Genomic DNA, 19,610 nt, shown 5'->3' on the forward strand with positions numbered 1-19,610 from the left:
TGGTCCAAATATATACACGCTTAACGTCATATATATTATTATAATACTACTCTGGATTTCATCAAACATGCAAAAAAAGGGTTTTTATTCAATAAAATGTTGAAAAGGAAAACATTTACACAAATGCACAACAATATACAGTTTTACAATAATATAGTAAAGTGTTTCCTGTACGGTGTTTACATGATACACACTGAACGTGACTTCCTTGAGAAACACCTCATGTACACGCTGTCTGCTACACAAGAGAGACACACACACACACACACACACACACACACACACACACACACACACACACACACACACACACACACACACACACACACACACACACACACACACACACACACACACACACACACACACACACACACACACACACACACACACACACACACACACACACCGCTCATCACTACATCCACACGTCTCCACAGAGGAGGAAGCACTGGATATTTGGGGTCTTTTGGGGGGATTTACTGCCTCTTTTCAGATGTCTGGAGGAGGGATATCTAAGAGCTCTAACTGAGGCGAGTCCTGTTGCTTTTATTCATTTAACTTCACCCACTTGTAATCATGTTTAAAAATGTTATAAGATGCTTTTAAGTAGCATGGACGTCTCACAACCTGCAGGAAAAATAGATTTCTGCACATTTTGAAAGTGATATAAGGAGATCTGTTATTAGGCAGTTTAAAAGTGCGTTTAAATTATGCATTTTTGCAAAAACACAAATGTGTTGCATGTTGGATGTTCAGTTGTTCTGCTGATCCTGCCTTCTGTCTATAAGCAGATCTTGGCTCTGGCAGATATTTCCTGCAGCTCTCTGGCAGCCGGACGCTTCCTCAGCAGAGCGGCTGCTGGCAGAGCAACATCTGAGCAGGTACACACATGATGTAACTCTTTAAATCTGGGTTATAATGTGATTTGAACTCTTCTAGTTAATGCATACACTTTAATATATAGGTAGGGACATGTGAAAGAAATTAGATGTTTTCAGTGCTTTAAACCAAAAATACTTGTACATGTACTCAATTGACTAAAAACTTAATTTTGTATTATTAAGCAGAATTGATTATTGTATGCTTACATTAATGCAATACATATACATATGTTAAATTATAAATACACTTGGCTGAATATTCTGCAGAAAAGTATTCATAGGCTGTTTTGGTTTTTAAATTCATGTGTGCTTAAAGCAACTGGAAATACAGTTGGAGTTAATATCGTTTTTGTCCTTTTTCCACAAATTAAATATGCATTTAGTTCAGAATGATATCTTGTGTACAAGAGAGCATGCCTTTCTTTGCACAGTGGACTTGCAAACTCTACTTTACTAATGTTCTCAGCTTTGGACACTTGTGATGTTTGTGCAGATTATCACAGAGTTTGCAAACAGCCCTGTTGTCTGTGTTGTTTGTGTGCGGTTTGTGTGTCTCTGAAGGTCATGAAGCCTCAGGAGGCCGAGCTCGTCTCTGAGATCTCAAAGGTATTTATCCTGCAGCTCCTCTCATTATGCTCTGTTACAGGTCCCATGTCATGGCCATTTCTACTGATCATAATTCCATTGTTAAAGGTGGGGTAGGTAAGTTTCAGAAACCGACTCGAGATACACTTTTTGTTATATTCCATGGAATGCTCTTAACATCCCGATAGCAATGAATATCTGAAGTGCTTTGACAAAAAATCCATAAAAAAATGTTCATCTGTAGAAGCCGTGATACTGTAAAAAGTACAACCAACCTGCCTGTCAGCCTCCCATCGGGGCACACACTCATCTCATGCCCTCATTGGTCATGTGCGCGTTCGTGTGTGTTGGAGGAGGGGCTCTGTAAGGAAGTGGCAGATTTTCTCCGGTTGTGTATTTTCAAATTCTAGCGATCTCGAGCCGGTTTCTCAAACTTACCTACCCCATCTTTAAGGTATACTAGAATAAATGTATATTGTGCAATTTTCCAAACTCGCATTGGTTTCTCATACAGCACCCCCCCCCCCCCCCCCAGTGGCCGTCTGAGAGACAGCGAAACCCATCCCGAAACACACACACACCCGCAGCCTGGCTGGGAGTTTGTGTGTGTGCCCAGGCTGAGTTCCGCGGTGTCTCGCTGTCTCGCCGACCCCACACCAGTGAGCCAGCTCACAGTGTCCCGCTGTTAGGTCAGAGGGGCCCCTGTCAGTTTAAAATGCGTACAGCATCAGGAGTGTGAACACGTGTTTTATTGTGCCGCTTTGATGAATGTAATTAACATTGTGACTGATCAGCTGCAGGGCATGGTGTCGGAGCTGAAGTCGGGCTTCAGCGGCGCCCTGATGGAGCTCAGTCAGATCCAGCATGGAGACAGCGACCTGAGGGAGGAGCTGCAGGAGAACCGGAGGAGCTGCAGGAAGAAGGCTCTGCGTGTGGAGGCGCTGGTGGAGGCTCTGAGGGTGAGACCATCAGATGATGAGGGGCATGGGATCATGTGGAGACAGAGGGTTGTGATCACATAATCATAATACATAACATGGGTTATATTCTCTCAAAGATGTGCACCCATTACAGTTATTAGACAGAATAACTATATACCATTTTTTAAATCTATTACTTTATTTATCGTATTTTATTTTGCAGATATTTTATTTCTCTATTTATTTTTACTCACTAAATGTTTTTTCTTCTTCAAGCAATTCCACATTTTTTATTTAATTTTTCATTATTTTTGCACCATTTATCTATTGTTTTATTATTATTATTCATTTTTTACAATACTTATTTTTCTGACTTTTCAACACGTGTATTTTCCTGTTCTTTATGTCATACCTTTCACTCCATAGTGAACTCTCCAGTGTTTGCTCACCTTCGACAGCATCCGGCACTTTGCAGAAGTTCTCTTTAAATCCAGTGCAACCACAATAGTCATATCCATATACAAAAATAAGTATAATCCAAAGTTCAAAGGGACGTAGGAGATAAAGGCTGCACATTTCAGAGTAGTCTTCTGTTGAGGCACACCTGCAGCAATCAGCTGTTTAATCAACGCCCTGACACACCGTCAACTGAACATCTCAATACATCTCCATGGTGTGTTTTTTGTGCTTTGTATATATTTTTATTTGTACATTTCATTGCATGTTACTTGTTAGACACTTTTATCCAAAGCGACTTACATACTCAATACTGTGGACAATCCCCGCCATAGGAGCAATTTGGGGTGTCTTGCAGGGACACAACGACATGCTGGCTGCAGTGGGGTTTGAACCCAACACACATCGTTAATAATATTTGTTGGTGTATTTCCTGAGTGTTTTGCTTGTTTTCTCGCAGGAGGATCTGGGGGTGATGAGCGGTCAGATCCTGCAGCTCTACAGACAGAAACCTCTGCAGGAAGACAAGGGCGCCACAGCCAAGAGGTCAGTAAAACAACAAGAAATACTTAAATACTTAAATAGATAAATAAATAGCAGTTGTTTCCATGGTTCCTTGTGTTTCGTTCAGCGGTGATGTGTGTGAGCGCAGGACGCAGTGTGTGTGTGCTGCGTCGTGTGTGTCCCGGGGGAAGCTGCTGCTGCACTGCTTCCTGCAGGGACTCAAAGCCGGACTGAGTGAGGGCACCGGTGAGAAAAATATCAATAAATGTACTCATTTTGTTACAGATGTCAGATATGAAAGGCATTTTTTTCCTGTTATTTAAAGTGACATTTTTGGGAGTTCTGAGATTCTCAGAAAAAGAAAAAAATATTCTGAGAGAAACAAAGTGCATCGGAAAAGTATTCATACCCCTTAACTTTGTTCACATTTTGTTATGGTTCAGCCTTATTTCAAAATGGATTAAATTCATTTTGTTTCTCAATATTCCACACACGATACGTTTTGAAATAATTTTTTGCAAACGTGTTAAAAAGAATCAAATGAAATATCACATGTTCATAAGTATTCACACCCTTTGCTTTGACACTGAAAACTGAGCTCAAGTGCAGCCACTGATCATCCTTGAGATGTTTCTATAACTTGACTGGAGTCCACTCGTAATAAATTAAATAGATTGGACATGACTTGGAAAGGAACACACCCATCTGTATGAGGTCCCACAGTTGACCGTGCACATCAGAGCACAGACCAAGTCATGAGGTCCAAGGACTTGACTGTAGACCTCAGAGACAGGATTGTATCAAGGCACAGATCTGGGGAAGGGTACAGAAACATGTCTGCAGCATTGAACGTCCCAACGAGCACATTGGTCTCCATCATTTGCAAATGGAAGATGTTTGAAACCACCAGGACTCTTCCTAGAGCTGGCCGCCCAAACCAAACTGAGCATCGGGGGAGAAGGGCCTTGGTCAGAGAGGTGACCAAGAACCCGATGGTCACTCTGACAGAGCTCCAGTGTTCCTCTGTGGAGATGGGAGAACCTTCCAGAAGGACAACCATCTGTGCAGCACTCCACCAATCAGGCCTTAATGGCAGAGGGGCCAGAAGGAAGCCACTCCTCAGCAAAAGGCACATGAAAGCCCACATGGAGCACCGAGAGGACCATGATGAAAACAAATGGTCTGGTGAAACCAAAATGGATCTCTTTGGCCTGATCATCTGGAGGAAACCAGACCTGGCCAACACCAGTGAAGCGGTGGCGGCAGCTTCGTGCTGTGGGGATGTCTTTCAGCGGCAGGATGGGAGACTAGTCAGGATCAAGGGAACGATGAATACAGCAATGTGCGGAGAGATCCTTGATGAAAACCTGCTCCAGAGCGCTGTGGACCGCAGACTGGGGCGACGGTTCACCTTTCAACAGGACAACGACCCTCAGCACACAGCCACGATAACAAAGGAGTGGCTTCGGGACAAGTCTGTGAATGTCCTTGAGTGGCCCAGCCAGAGCCCAGACTTGAACCCGATTGAACATCTCTGGAGAGATCTGAAAATGGCTGTGCACCGACGCTCCCCATCCAAGCTGATGGAGCTAGAGACGATCTGCAAAGAAGAATGGGAGAAACGTTCTAAAGATAGGTGTGCCAAGCGTGTAGCATACTCAAGAAGACTTGAGGCTGTAATTTCTCCCAAAGGTGCTTCAACGACGTATTGAGTAAAGGGTGTGAATATTTATGCACATGAGTGTTTTATTTTTAATTCATTTGCAAAAATTATTTTAAAACTTTTTCCACTTTATGAGGGTTTGTGTCTAGAATGTGGAGAAAATACATTTAATCAATTTTGAAGTCTGAAACATAACAAAATGTGGAAAAAGTGAAGGGGTATTAATACTTTCCGGGTGCACTCTATATATTTCTTTTTTCAAAAAAGGAAATTCTGATTTCTGGGATTTTCCGGCAACATTTTTCTGAGAAAGAAATCTGAATACTGAGATTTGCAGGATACAAAATGAAAAAAACTATTCTCAGAGAAAACTCATGAGATTTTCAAAAAACAAAAATCTCTGAGAAAATGTAATTGTTTTTTCTTCAGATTTCTAATAAAAAGTCAGAATTTGGACAGTTCTCGGAATTCTGAGATTTTCAGAAGACAAATAAATTCAATTTTCACAATCCGGAGATTTGTTTGAAAAACTAAATGATCTGAGAAAAAAATATATACATTTCAGTCAGACAACTCACGTGTTTCTTTAACATGTTTATTAGAAGCAGCATATAGTTGAGTTAGGCGTCTAGGCTCGGGCCTCGTCACTCACAGATATACATCCACGATGAGTGATGATTAAATAACTAACCCCCCGAGCCTACAGGTGGACGCTGGGCTGGGCTGGGTTGGACGCTGGGGTGGACGCTGGGGTGGAAGCTGGGGTGGACGCTGGGGTGGAAGCTGGGGTGGACGCTGGGGTGGAAGCTGGGGTGGAGGCTGGGGTGGAGGCTGGGGGCAGAATTGTGATTTATCGTTAATTAAAATGTTTCTCTTTTCCTCCAGACGCTCGTCATCAGGTGGCGATGCAGCTGCTCCACTCGGAGTGGGAATACGTGTCGACGTTAAACCAGCTGTACGACAAATACCGGAAGCCCCCGGACCACCTGATGACCCTGGAGCCATAGTGAGTACACCTTTATATATACACAAACACAACTTTAGTCATCATGGTTTCTGTATGAATTCTGCAACTCAGAGGGAAGTTTTAGGTGTTTTAAATAAAACTATAATTAAAGGAAGGGTAAGTAATTCACTTCAGAAACACTTTTTGCTATATTCCATGGAATGCTCTTAACATCCCGATAGCAATGAATATATTAAAAGCTTTGACAATAAATACATAAAAACATTTCGTCTGTGGAAGCCGTGGCGCTGTAAAAAGCACGACCAATCATCTGAGCCGGCCCGGCTAAAGTAACTGGATGGCCTACCTGCCTGTCAGCCTTCCATCTGTGCACAGACTTATCTCGTGCCCTCATTGGTCATGTGCGCGTTCGTGTGTGTTGGAGGAGGGGCTCTGTGAGGAAGTCTGAAGGAAGAGGCAGATTTTTTACGATTGTGTATTTTCAAATTCTAGCGCACTCGAGCTGGTTTCTCCATTCTTACGGCCTGTCCACACAGCGGCGTGCGTTGAAGCTTCCAACGCTTCTGCCCATTCACTTTGAATGGGGTGACGTCACTTTTAGCCGAACTGCATCGTGGGAAGCGAAGCGGAGCCCGCCGGCAAGCGTCAACGCACGCCGCTGTGTGGACGGGCCGTTACCTACCTTTAAGAGTTACGGCCCCTACACACGGCGGCGTGCGTTGCCGCTTGGCGGTAGGCGTGTCTTGAGCTTGGGGAGTCAACGCGAGCAACACAACCAACAACCAATCACATGAATGTCCCGCCCCGGACATACAAAGCAAAGCATTCATGCTACATCCATGCTGGCATGCCAGCGTTGAAGCGGCAACGCACGCCGCCGTGTGTAGGGGCCGTTAGTGTGCTTTACGTTTTGTACTAGGCCTACATTGTAATTGTTATATAAATGTATAAAATGTATCATCATCATAAACAAATTGCAAAAAATTTTGCTCAATAAAATAATAAACAAATAAATCAACTTGTGATTGAACTGCTTCAAAAATGCTCCATAGAAAATGCCCAAAATGCTGCTAAATAAAATAAAATAAATAATAACAAAATAGGTTAAAATAAATGAATCTGATATCTAATCAACCTTTTACTTCTGCTGCACATTTCTATATGTTAAGTTAAAATATCCCAAAATCACCTGAAAAATCATGTTTGCCTGCAGCTCCGCTCCTCTTGTTGTGAAATAAGAAAACGTGTGTTTTTGTCTCTCAGTCAGACGTTTGTGAGCTTTGTGGAGCAGCTGCTGCAGAGGCACCTGCTCTTCAGGAACACCCTGCAGGAGAGACTGTCGGCAGAACACTGGAAGTCTCTGATCGGAGACATCGTGCTGCAGCTCATCGGACAGAACGACGTGAGTTACTGATCTGAGAAGGATTTCCGTCCTTTGCTCTGAACCCCGCCCTGAGTCTCTCTGCTTCGTGTCGTGCAGACGGCGTTCTCAGAGATGTACCTCGGATACACGACCACGCTCGCCTCCTTCCTCTCGCTGGAGTTCAACCGGATCAGCGTCTCCGAGAAGAAGCAGGTAACCATGACCTTCATCAAACTGATCATTGAGCACGTTTCTGCGCAATATTAACGATTTAAAACTGCACAACTCTTTCGCTTCTAATTCAGAGTATGTATTTATTCTTTAACAGTATTTGTCAAATTATTATGGAGTTTTATCAAAAGGTGCAAACTGGTACCAAATAACTTGTTTTCTAGAAAAAGGGGAGGTGCCGATTTATTTGGGTTAAATTATAGAAGAAAATCAATACACAGCAGGGGAACGCTACTTCCTGTTAAAGTACCTGAGGAACGTTACTTCCTGTTAAAGAACCTGAGGAACCTTTACTTCCTGTTAAAGTACCAGAGGAACCTTTACTTCCTGTTAAAGAACCTGAGGAACGTTACTTCCTGTTAAAGGACATGAGGAACCTTTACTTCCTGTTAAAGTACCAGAGGAACCTTTACTTCCTGTTAAATAACCTGAGGAACGTTACTTCCTGTTAAAGAACCTGAGGAACCTTAATTCCTGTTAAAGTACCTGAGGAGCCTTACTTCCTGTTAAAGAGCCTGTGACACGGTTTTCCCCCATCATCCAAACCCATCAATTTGAGTAAATATGGTCCCCTTGAAAACCGTTACTGAACTGATTTTGGATATTTGTACTTTGATAACCATTAATCTGCCTTCAATGTTGACAATTTTCTGGATCTTCTCGCGGATTCTTCAAGTCCCGCCAAATGATGGGTGACGTCATTGCGGGCACAGCGCTCCAGCTGCACCGTCCAGGATCCCAGCATCTGCATGTAAACCTTTATATATATATACAGTCAGATGTTAACGCACGACGGCGCACACAGCAGCAAGCTCAGACAGCGATGACAGGTTAATGTTGAACGTGTCTGAGAGCTCATATGAGGCTGAAGGATCGGTTTATGTTGTATCTGTTAGAAGTTTAGGAATGAGGTGCGTCAATATGGGCGATCATACGGTCATGTAGCCAGTGGGACTGGGACTAAAAATCATCCCGGGACTCTCGACCGGCCCACTTCGGTACCGCTAGTAAATTGTCAACGGGGGGAGCGGGGGATGTAAAATACAAATATAATGTATAATGTCTGTGTCTTTGACATTAGCGCTGCTAGCCACCTGTGCCCTGTACTACGAAGCCAGTTCAACAGACCCTGGATATGTTTGAGTAACAAACAAACTAACACAACTAAAACTAACAAACGAGATCTCGCTAAGCGGTCCTACGACGCTGGTTATCAACTCGGTAAATCAAGCCAGGGTTTCTCTCTCCAGCTGAGAGCGCGTTCACGTCTAAGACACGAGTGGATCTGACTTTAATTACATTTGTCTCGAGTGTTTCGTCAACATAATGTGTTAAATAATACTTCTGCATACAGTCTGTGACACTGTGAGTGTTGCACGGCCAGATGAGGCTGGAGAAGCTGACTCAGATAAGGAAATATATGATATATTATGATATTATATGATCGATGATGTGATATGAATGATAAGTGCGACACGTCGGCGTCTTCTCTGCATACGGCAGTTTAAACTGTATTTCCTTTATCCTGTAATATGACTTGAGAGATTTAAACTCCGCACACTGAGTGGATCTCTTTTCTATAGACGCCGGAGGCGGGCAGCGTCAGGTAAAAGAAGTTATTTAGCCTTCTCAAACCTGAGCCTCACGCGCCCGCCTATGGGGGATGTGCTAGTTACTTATCCGACCGGCCCACTTCGGTACCGGCCCATCGGGATTCGTCCCGATGGCCAGTCCGCCCCTGCACCCACAGTCCCACTGCACCCAGCCCACGTAAACTGTCAACGGGGGAGCCTCGCTGCGGGGAAACGGTGGACCTAGTGTCCCGATCGGAGTGGGAATAATAATAATAATCCGTGCATTTTATCCATTAATTTCCCCAACATTGTGGTAAAAAACCACACGTTTAATCCACGTTGGTGTACTACTACAACTACAAAAAGCATCGGTTTGTTTTCTCATCAGTAAATGCAGACCGGCTCAAACAAACGATTTTTAATCATCATCCTCACTCATCATTTAATGTATCATATGTTCGCCGAATTGACATGAAAGCACCAATAAATGTAGTTTCATCCACTTGAGTTTATAACCACAAAAATAATCGATTTGTTTTTATATCACATCCGACGGGAGGAAATTCAGCAGCTCTCACTCCCGATTTTTAATCCTAATGTAATCATCATCTTCACCACGATCATTTATGTTTATGTCGCCGAATTGACATGAAAGCACTGACAAATATGAATATACTGTAGTCAACTTCATTAAAACGTTATTAACGTGCCTAAACTCAGTAATTCACCATTTCTACGCATGACAACACACTTTGTCCGTGTTTAGCTCTCGAAGCGTTCCTGCATTGACGTCACTTCCGGCTTCCCCCAAAACTTCAAAATGAGTGAAGGAATTTCCCCGCGATGTTCGAAATTATTGATATTTAACGAAACGGTATCGCTTTTTCTTTTTTTAAACTGACGGTTCGAGATTACTAGTAGCCCAATATTTCATTGCACAACAGTTGTTGGGATGGTGTCACAGGCTCTTTAAAGTACCTGAGGAACCTTTACTTCCTGTTAAAGTACCAGAGGAACCTTTACTTCCTGTTAAAGAACCAGAGGAACCTATACTTCCTCTTAAAGTACCTGAGGAGCCTTACTTCCTGTTAAAGAACATGAGGAACATTACTTCCTGTTAAAGAACCTGAGGAACGTTACTTTGTGTTAAAGAACCTGAGGAACCTTTACTTCCTGTTAAAGTACCAGAGGAAACTTTACTTCCTGTTAAAGTACCTGAGGAACGTTACTTCCTGTTAAAGTACCTGAGGAACGTTACTTCCTGTTAAAGAACCATAGGAACCTTTACTTCCTGTTAAAGAACCTGAGGAACCTTACTTCCTGTTAAAGTACCTGAGGAGCCTTACTTCCTGTTAAAGTACCTGAGGAACCTTTACTTCCTGTTAAAGTACCAGAGGAACCTTTACTTCCTGTTAAAGAACCAGAGGAACCTATACTTCCTCTTAAAGTACCTGAGGAGCCTTACTTCCTGTTAAAGAACATGAGGAACATTACTTCCTGTTAAAGAACCTGAGGAACGTTACTTTGTGTTAAAGAACCTGAGGAACCTATACTTCCTGGTAAAGTACCTGAGGAACCTTTACTTCCTGTTAAAGTACCAGAGGAAACTTTACTTCCTGTTAAAGTACCTGAGGAACGTTACTTCCTGTTAAAGTACCTGAGGAACGTTACTTCCTGTTAAAGAACCATAGGAACCTTTGCTTCCTGTTAAAGAACATGAGGAACGTTACTTCCTGTTAAAGAACCTGAGGAACCTTACTTCCTGTTAAAGTACCTGAGGAGCCTTACTTCCTGTTAAAGTACCTGAGGAACCTTTACTTCCTGTTAAAGAACCAGAGGAACCTATACTTCCGCTTAAAGTACCTGAGGAGCCTTACTTCCTGTTAAAGAACATGAGGAACATTACTTCCTGTTAAAGAACCTGAGGAACGTTACTTTGTGTTAAAGAACCAGAGGAACCTTTACTTCCTGGTAAAGTACCTGAGGAACCTTTACTTCCTGTTAAAGTACCAGAGGAAACTTTACTTCCTGTTAAAGAACCAGAGGAACCTTTACTTCCATTTAAAGTACCGGAGGAACCTTTACTTCCTGTTAAAGAACCTGAGGAACCTTTACTTCCTGTTAAAGAACCAGAGGAACCTTTACTTCCTGTTAAAGAACCTTCAAAATGAGTGAAGGAATTTCCCCGCGATGTTCGAAATTATTGATATTTAACGAAACGGTATCGCTTTTTCTTTTTTTAAACTGACGGTTCGAGATTACTAGTAGCCCAATATTTCATTGCACAACAGTTGTTGGGATGGTGTCACAGGCTCTTTAAAGTACCTGAGGAACCTTTACTTCCTGTTAAAGTACCAGAGGAACCTTTACTTCCTGTTAAAGAACCAGAGGAACCTATACTTCCTCTTAAAGTACCTGAGGAGCCTTACTTCCTGTTAAAGAACATGAGGAACATTACTTCCTGTTAAAGAACCTGAGGAACGTTACTTTGTGTTAAAGAACCTGAGGAACCTTACTTCCTGTTAAAGTACCAGAGGAAACTTTACTTCCTGTTAAAGTACCTGAGGAAACTTTACTTCCTGTTAAAGAACCAGAGGAACCTTTACTTCCATTTAAAGTACCGGAGGAACCTTTACTTCCTGTTAAAGAACCTGAGGAACCTGAGGAGCCTTACTTCCTGTTAAAGAACATGAGGAACATTACTTCCTGTTAAAGAACCTGAGGAACGTTACTTTGTGTTAAAGAACCAGAGGAACCTTTACTTCCTGGTAAAGTACCTGAGGAACCTTTACTTCCTGTTAAAGTACCAGAGGAAACTTTACTTCCTGTTAAAGAACCAGAGGAACCTTTACTTCCATTTAAAGTACCGGAGGAACCTTTACTTCCTGTTAAAGAACCTGAGGAACCTTTACTTCCTGTTAAAGAACCAGAGGAACCTTTACTTCCTGTTAAAGAACCAGAGGAACCTTTACTTCCTGTTAAAGAACCCGAGGAACGTTCCTCCCTGTGTTCCTCAGAGCGGTCAGGAGGAGATGAAGCTCCTCTCTCTGCTGCTCGCTCCCGTCTCCAGAATCCACGCCTACCTGAGCCACATCCAGGTGAGTCTGCAGCTACAGGGGATCAGGTCAACTTAGGCAAGTCAAATGTGTCCAATAATTAAAAATGTAAAAGCTGGAACCAGGAAGTATCTCATTCAATATAATATAATTTAAAGGTGGGTTAGGTAATTCACTTCAGAAACACTTTTTGTTATATTCCATGGAATGCTCTTAACATCCCGATAGCAATAAATACATAACATTATTTCATCTGTGGAAGCCGTGGCGCTGTAAAAAGCACGACCAATCATCTGAGCCGGCCCGGCTAAAGTAACTGGATGGCCTACCTGCCTGTCAGCCTTCCATCTGGGCACAGACTTATCTCGTGCCCTCATTGGTCATGTGCGCGTTCGTGTGTGTTGGAGGAGGGGAAGTACCACGTGTCTCTGGGGGGTTCCAGGTCTGACGACACCGCAGTGACATGCGGGGTCCCACAGGGCTCAGTGCTGGGGCCGAACCTGTTTTTAATCTATCTATTACCTCTGGGTCATATCATCAGACAACATAACATCAACTTCCACTGCTATGCCGACGACACTCAGGTCTACATCAAAACACAACCCAATACCACCACTATCCAAACACTAAACACCTGCCTGGAAGACATCCGCTCCTGGATGACCACCAACTACCTTCAGCTCAACAGCAGCAAGACGGAGGCAATCCTTATAGGCACCACCGACCAGCTTGCCAAGGCCGCCAACATCAGCCCCTCCCTTGATGGTCAGCTCATTCCTCTCTCCTCCGTTGTCACCAACCTCGGTGTGAGGTTTGACCCCACTCTGTCTTTCCAAGCCCACATCAAACATATCACCAAGACCTCCTTCTTTCACCTGAAAAACATTTCCCGACTGAAGCCCTCACTCTCAACTGATGACATCAAAAAACTGGTTCATGCACTCGTCTTCTCGAGACTAGATTACTGCAATGCACTCCTCTCCGGTCTCCCAGCCAAATCCATCAACCGCTTGCAACTAGTCCAGAACAGCACAGCCAGAGTTCTCACCGGTACAAAAAGGTCCGCACACATAACCCCCATACTTGCAAAACTACACTGGCTCCCAGTCCACTACAGGATTCAGTTCAAGGTTCTGCTCCTCACGTACAAAGCCCTGAATGGACAAAGCCCAAAATACCTGTGTGACCTCATTCATACCCACACATAGTGCTGCGTACCTGGACTCACATTCAGGTTCAGGTCCGGACTCAAGTCCAGAGGTTCAGGTTCAGGTCCGGACTTATAAGTCCGGACCTGAACCCATGGCTTGTGTCAAGTTGTGTGAGTAACTAAAGTGAACTTATTGTGAGCTAATTATCAATTGAAAATTAACTCATAATCAACTCAAATTCAAACTCATCAGGTTTATTGTGCTCCCTTCCAACTTGTGTCTACATTTCTCTACAAAGTACAAATGTGCCACTTAGTCTACAAATGACTTATGACAGCAACTACAGTGAACTACTACAAAGTTCAAACATTTATTTCATTTACCAAACTAAAGTAACCAACAGTCCCTGAGCTGACTGAGCCTAAATCCCTAAAACGTTGCTGAAAGGTAGAGTGTAGAGTAGACTATACGCATCACACTGTTACACACCTAATATACAGTATAGGCTACACTCTAGTGACTGTACAGTCAGAGTGTACTGTACTGTCTGTGCACCATGTATTTTCTACAACTCTACAATACATACTGTTAGAAATTAAAATCAATGTTGATATGGCGTAATTTTTGAATTAAAAACACTAATTTAAATCACTTTTATTCTGAAAAAACCGAAAGTTCACACTATTAACTTAAACTTTATTCTGAAAATTCTTCACTTCCGGTTAGCATTAGCATGTGGCGAAATTCTACGTTTTCAAACCGTAAATCGAAGGTGAAATGACATGTGATGTTGTACACTGAGCACACTGGGATTAGCACTCATTTATTGACGCTGAATAACGTTTATCAGGGAATGTTTAAATAACCACAGACACCAGAATATACGTAAGTGCTAGTTTTTTTGCGAGTCCAAGTACCGGTTCCTGACGTTCCGGTTTTAACCGGACTTGAACCGAAACTTTTTACAAGTCCAGTACCGGTTCGGCGTACCGGTACGCAGCACTACCCACACATCTACCCGCTCTCTCCGCTCCAGCCACGCTCCTCTTCTTTACATCCCCCGCACACGTCTCCGAACAATGGGAGACCGAGCCTTCTGCTCATTCGCCCCGCGCCTCTGGAACTCCCTCCCAGATCAGCTGAGATCTGCCCCTTCCACCGAGGTCTTCAAAACCGGCCTTAAGACCCTCTTCTTTCGGCAGGCCTTCAAATAAACTTTGAGCACGGTACACCTGGAGTACTGCCATTTTTATCGCTATCTCCGACTTTTACTTTTGTACTCTATTTTATATTTATTTTTTGATTTCTTATTATTATTATTACAATTATTTGTCTTTTATTATCTCAAAGCGTATCAGTATCCCTTGTTGTGAAGCACTTCGAGATTTGTCTTGGCAGATGAGAAGCGCTATATAAATTAAATATATTATTATTATTAGGGGCTCTGGAAGGAAGTCTGGAGGAAGGGGCAGATTTTTTTCGGTTGCGTACTTTCAAATTCTAGCGCACTCCAGCTGGTTTCTCCATTCTCACCTACCCCACCTTTAAGGTCATTTAATAGAATAGAATATCTAGCAGTGTTGAACCTGATTTTTTTTATTTAAAGCACAGACTTCAGTTAAGCAGTATTTATATGGTTACCTAATTTTCTATAAAGTGAAGATGTGTTTACCTCCTTGTGATACATGCTCTGAAAAAAGCACCTACTTCAATTTCTAAACAGAGAAGAAATAACTTTAATTATTTCTTTAGGAGCTAAAATAAAATAAAATAAAGCGTCGTTTTTTTTAATGAAGTACCTGTGGCCTCCCTCCCTCCCGCGCTGCAGAGCCTGCTGCAGTGGACGAGGCCGGAGCACCCTGACTGCAGCCTGCTGCTGGGAGCAGAGCGCGCGCTGAGGAGCGTTCTGACTCGCTGCCATCAGACCCTGCAGGAGGACGTCCAGTGGGAGGAGGCCGGGGGTCAGAGGTCAGGAAACACCAACATATACACACTGTAGTTATACTCAAACATCCACATCTCCTCTGGCTGGAAGAGAACTCTCTGCTCCAGAGCTTCTCTTAATAACTGGACTTAACTCCCACTGTTCATTATTACAGTCATGTATATTTGGCCTTATTTGAATAATCCATTCTGACAATAATATCCTGCATTATATGTTTTCCTTCCTTCCTTCCTTCCTTCCTTCCTTCCTTCCTATCCACCTACCTATCCACCTTCCTACCTACCTACCTATCCACCTTCCTACCTACCTACCCACCTACCTACCTATCCACCTTCCTACCCACCTACCCACCTACCTACCTACCTACCTACCTACCTACCTACCTACCTACCTACCCACCTTCCTACCTATCCACCTTCCTACCTACCTACTTGGACTTGACTTTAAAGTTATTATGATGTGAAAGAAGTTAAAAAGTGAACATGATTTTAAATGTGTATTTAAATGTGTTTTCCTGTCTGCAGTGATGCAGAGTCTGAAGGATGCTCTGAAGGCTGCAGGAGACAACAGACAGCAGGCAGCAGCTCAGTGCGGAGGTCAGTGTCGCCCCCTGTAGGCTGGAGGCAGCACTGCAGGACTGTTTCAGTTCAATGTGCAAAATGTTGCACCATGATCTCTGTATCTTTTGCACGATTCAGATTAGAGTGCAGATACATGCAAGACGTTAGCTTCTTATTGTTCCATGGTAATTCAACTAACAAGTGGATATTTTTTTGTGTCTGTAGCAATTTAATTTTTTTAACTTTTTTCAGACAGGTTTTTATAGAAATGGATCAGGACAAAAAGAGAGAGAATCTTTTCTACTGAAACTTTCAGAGTCTCTTTCCACAGAGGGGACACAGAGGGGACACATGTTGATGTAGATGACAAATGAAAAAGTGGATTTTGCACAATAGGTGACCTTTAAGTGTTTCATGCGTTTCCCTCCCCTCCCCCTGCAGAGAGGGGGGGTCCGGCCTCACTATCGGCCCCTCGATGCGGGTGGAGTGCTTGTCCTGCAGCCCCGTGAGGAGGACCTTCACCTCCCACCCTCACCCGGACTGTGGGCACGCCTGCTGCTCCCTCCTCGCCCCCTCCTCCCCCGCAGCGTGGGGGGAGAACAGCGACTCGGGGAAGGGCACCTACAGGCAGGAGCCCCCCCACCCTCACCTGCAGAGCGGGGGGGAGACGGACCCCGACGACACCTCGGGGTTCAGCTTCTCCTCCGTGTCCTCCTGCAGCCCCGATGGGACCCTGATGGGGGGCAGGCTGGGGGAGGAAGAGGAAGAGGAGGAGAGCCAGGAGCCAGTGCTGCTGAAGAGGGAGGGGCCCCGGGAGAGAGAGGGAACCAGAGAGAGGGAGGGTCCAAGAGAGAGGGAGGGAACCAGAGAGAGAGAGGGAACCAGAGAGAAGGAGGGTCCAAGAGAGAGGGAGGGAACCAGAGAGAGAGAGGGAACCAGAGAGAGAGAGGGAACCAGAGAGAGAGAGGGAACCAGAGAGGGAACCAGAGAGAGGGCGATGTGTCTGAGGTGGCAGATCCCCAGATTGACCCCGCACCCCCCCCCCTGCCTGATCAGCTCTTATGGGAGGAGAGTGGTCAGCGTGAAGAAAGGCTCCCCCCCCCCACTACATCCCAACAGCGCCTTCAGACCCATCTGGGACGACCCCAAACAGGTGGGACGACCGCAAAGCAAGTGTTTACCTTTTTAAACATAAACAATAAATGAAAATCTCCCCTGCTGTGTGTGTGTGTGTGTGTGTGTGTGTGTGTGTGTGTGTGTGTGTGTGTGTGTGTGTGTGTGTGTGTGTGTGTGTGTGCGCAGCAGGTGGACTCGGCTCCGGAGAAAGACGGCCGAGGATTCATCCCCATTCAGACGGCCCCGGCAGGGAGAAAAACCTCCAACAACAACCCCCCCCCCAGCCGGGAAAACATCAGGTACACACACACTTTAGACATAAAGGGTAATGTCTCTTCTACATCAACATGTGTCCCCTCTTCTTCATGTCTCTTCTTCATCAACATGTGTCCCCTCTTCTTCATGTCTCTTCTACATCAACATGTGTCCCCTCTTCTTCATGTCTCTTCTACATCAACATGTGTCCCCTCTTCTCCATGTCTCTTCTACATCAACATGTGTCCCCTCTTCTTCATGTCTCTTCTACATCAACATGTGTCCCCTCTTCTCCATGTCTCTTCTACATCAACATGTGTCCCCTCTTCTCCATGTCTCTTCTACATCAACATGTGTCCCCTCTTCTTCATGTCTCTTCTACATCAACATGTGTCCCCTCTTCTTCATGTCTCTTCTACATCAACATGTGTCCCCTCTTCTCCATGTCTCTTCTACATCAACATGTGTCCCCTCTTCTTCATGTCTCTTCTACATCAACATGTGTCCCCTCTTCTCCATGTCTCTTCTACATCAACATGTGTCCCCTCTTTTCCATGTCTCTTCTACATCAACATGTGTCCCCTCTTCTTCATGTCTCTTCTCCATCAACATGTGTCCCCTCTTCTTCATGTCTCTTCTACATCAACATGTGTCCCCTCTTCTCCATGTCTCTTCTACATCAACATGTGTCCCCTCTTCTTCATGTCTCTTCTACATCAACATGTGTCCCCTCTTCTTCATGTCTCTTCTACATCAACATGTGTCCCCTCTTCTTCATGTCTCTTCTTCATCAACATGTGTCCCCTCTTCTTCATGTCTCTTCTACATCAACATGTGTCCCCTCTTCTTCATGTCTCTTCTACATCAACATGTGTCCCCTCTTCTTCATGTCTCTTCTACATCAACATGTGTCCCCTCTTCTCCATGTCTCTTCTACATCAACATGTGTCCCCTCTTCTCCATGTCTCTTCTACATCAACATGTGTCCCCTCTTCTCCATGTCTCTTTTACATCAACATGTGTCCCCTCTTCTTCATGTCTCTTCTACATCAACATGTGTCCCATCTTCTCCATGTCTCTTCTACATCAACATGTGTCCCCTCTTCTTCATGTATCTTCTACATCAACATGTGTCCCCTCTTCTTCATGTCTCTTCTACATCAACATGTGTCCCCTCTTCTTCATGTCTCTTCTACATCAACATGTGTCCCCTCTGTGGAAAGAGACTCTGAAAGTTTCAGGAACAAAGATTCTCTCTCTTTTTGATCCATTTCTATAAAAACCTGTCTGAAAATGAGCTGATCAGATTTTGGCCACTTTATGATGTCATAACGATGTGTTGTCTTGTGTAACCATTAGCCAATCAGCAACCAAGGTAACCCCCCCCCCCCTTATTATCACCTGAATCTCCTCCTAGAGCTCCATGAGCCGCTTTCACACCAAGTACTTTGCCGTACTTAGTTCCCCCATGGAACTGAGTACAGATCGCGTTCACACCGGAATAAGTCCCTGGGGGAAGATTAGTCAAATGAAGCCGCTGACGTCACTGGCTTCAGAGTAAATCGCCAGAACGCCGACACCTCCTCATCTCCACCGCTCCCATGTTTTTGTGTTGCCATAAGTTAGTCTCTCTCCATTGGTGCGCGGGGCTAATGCTAATGCTAATGCCAGCAAAAACAATGGCGGCTTCAAAAAACTTTTCAGAGTTTTACGGGGGGAAAAGTACTCCGGTGTGAAAGCGCCTATTGTGTTCTTTTTAACCAAATATCTCTCTCAGAGGGGCGTGGGGAGGGGCTCCTTATTTTCATCTAAAGTAACAGACAGAGAATCAGCACTTTTGAAACAGAGGGGATTATGGGTAATGCTGCAATGATCTGTTTGGTGTTTTGTATATATCTGAGACCTGTACTATTAAACCTATTAAAGAGCTGTACTTTAAAGTAAATCCATTATCTTTCAGTTAAGAGTCTTTTCCTTTAATAAAAACGTTATGAATGATAATTTCTGACCTGTGTCTTGTGTTCAGGGGGGGCCTGTGGGAGGAGAGCGAGGACAGCGAGGGGCCCTGCAGCACCGTGTGAACATTTACTTTATTTCCAATGTATTTATTTCAAGGAGACTTTTGCCCCAAATGGAAATGCATGCAATCAACAAGCCTCAAATAAAGATTTGTTTTTTGCTTTTTGGTGGACATCTTTGTTTGTTCCAGATAACATTTTAAAAGATTTAAGAAACATACTGGACATTGACTTTTAGATTATAAACTAATTTGATAAGGTTTCTTAAATAGGATTTAGTGCATGTAAATGGTCTGCAAAGGCTAAAATCCCTCTTTCTCTCAAAAACACTTTTTCCTCAGAATTCAAATTCAGGTTTTTTT

At 43.9% G+C, this 19,610-nt stretch overlaps 1 protein-coding gene across 1 annotated transcript; it reads left to right on the forward strand.

Moving 5' to 3' along the window:
- The first annotated feature begins 415 nt into the window (after positions 1 to 415).
- Positions 416 to 19,409, forward strand: LOC117467307 (uncharacterized). Its single transcript, XM_034110866.2, has 15 exons — positions 416 to 533; positions 795 to 884; positions 1,446 to 1,490; positions 2,264 to 2,428; positions 3,306 to 3,391; positions 3,477 to 3,595; positions 5,898 to 6,018; positions 7,243 to 7,381; positions 7,460 to 7,555; positions 12,165 to 12,245; positions 15,183 to 15,322; positions 15,824 to 15,895; positions 16,301 to 17,012; positions 17,162 to 17,274; positions 19,257 to 19,409. The coding sequence occupies exons 3-15, from the start codon at positions 1,449 to 1,451 to the stop codon at positions 19,309 to 19,311; spliced, it is 1,941 nt and encodes a 646-aa protein (XP_033966757.2). The 5' UTR covers positions 416 to 533; positions 795 to 884; positions 1,446 to 1,448; the 3' UTR covers positions 19,312 to 19,409.
- The last annotated feature ends 201 nt before the right edge of the window (positions 19,410 to 19,610 follow it).

The sequence above is a fragment of the Pseudochaenichthys georgianus genome, chromosome 22 (assembly GCF_902827115.2).
Source record: "Pseudochaenichthys georgianus chromosome 22, fPseGeo1.2, whole genome shotgun sequence".
NCBI classification, from domain to species: domain Eukaryota; kingdom Metazoa; phylum Chordata; class Actinopteri; order Perciformes; family Channichthyidae; genus Pseudochaenichthys; species Pseudochaenichthys georgianus.

Bases quoted from the DNA above. Each gene is read 5' to 3' on its own strand.
- LOC117467307 (XM_034110866.2), top strand. From the start codon at position 1,449: ATGAAGCCTCAGGAGGCCGAGCTCGTCTCTGAGATCTCAAAG. The intron at 12,246-15,182 runs GTGAGTCTGCAG...CCCGCGCTGCAG, and splicing joins CCTACCTGAGCCACATCCAG to AGCCTGCTGCAGTGGACGAG. The intron at 15,896-16,300 runs GTCAGTGTCGCC...CTCCCCCTGCAG, and splicing joins GGCAGCAGCTCAGTGCGGAG to AGAGGGGGGGTCCGGCCTCA.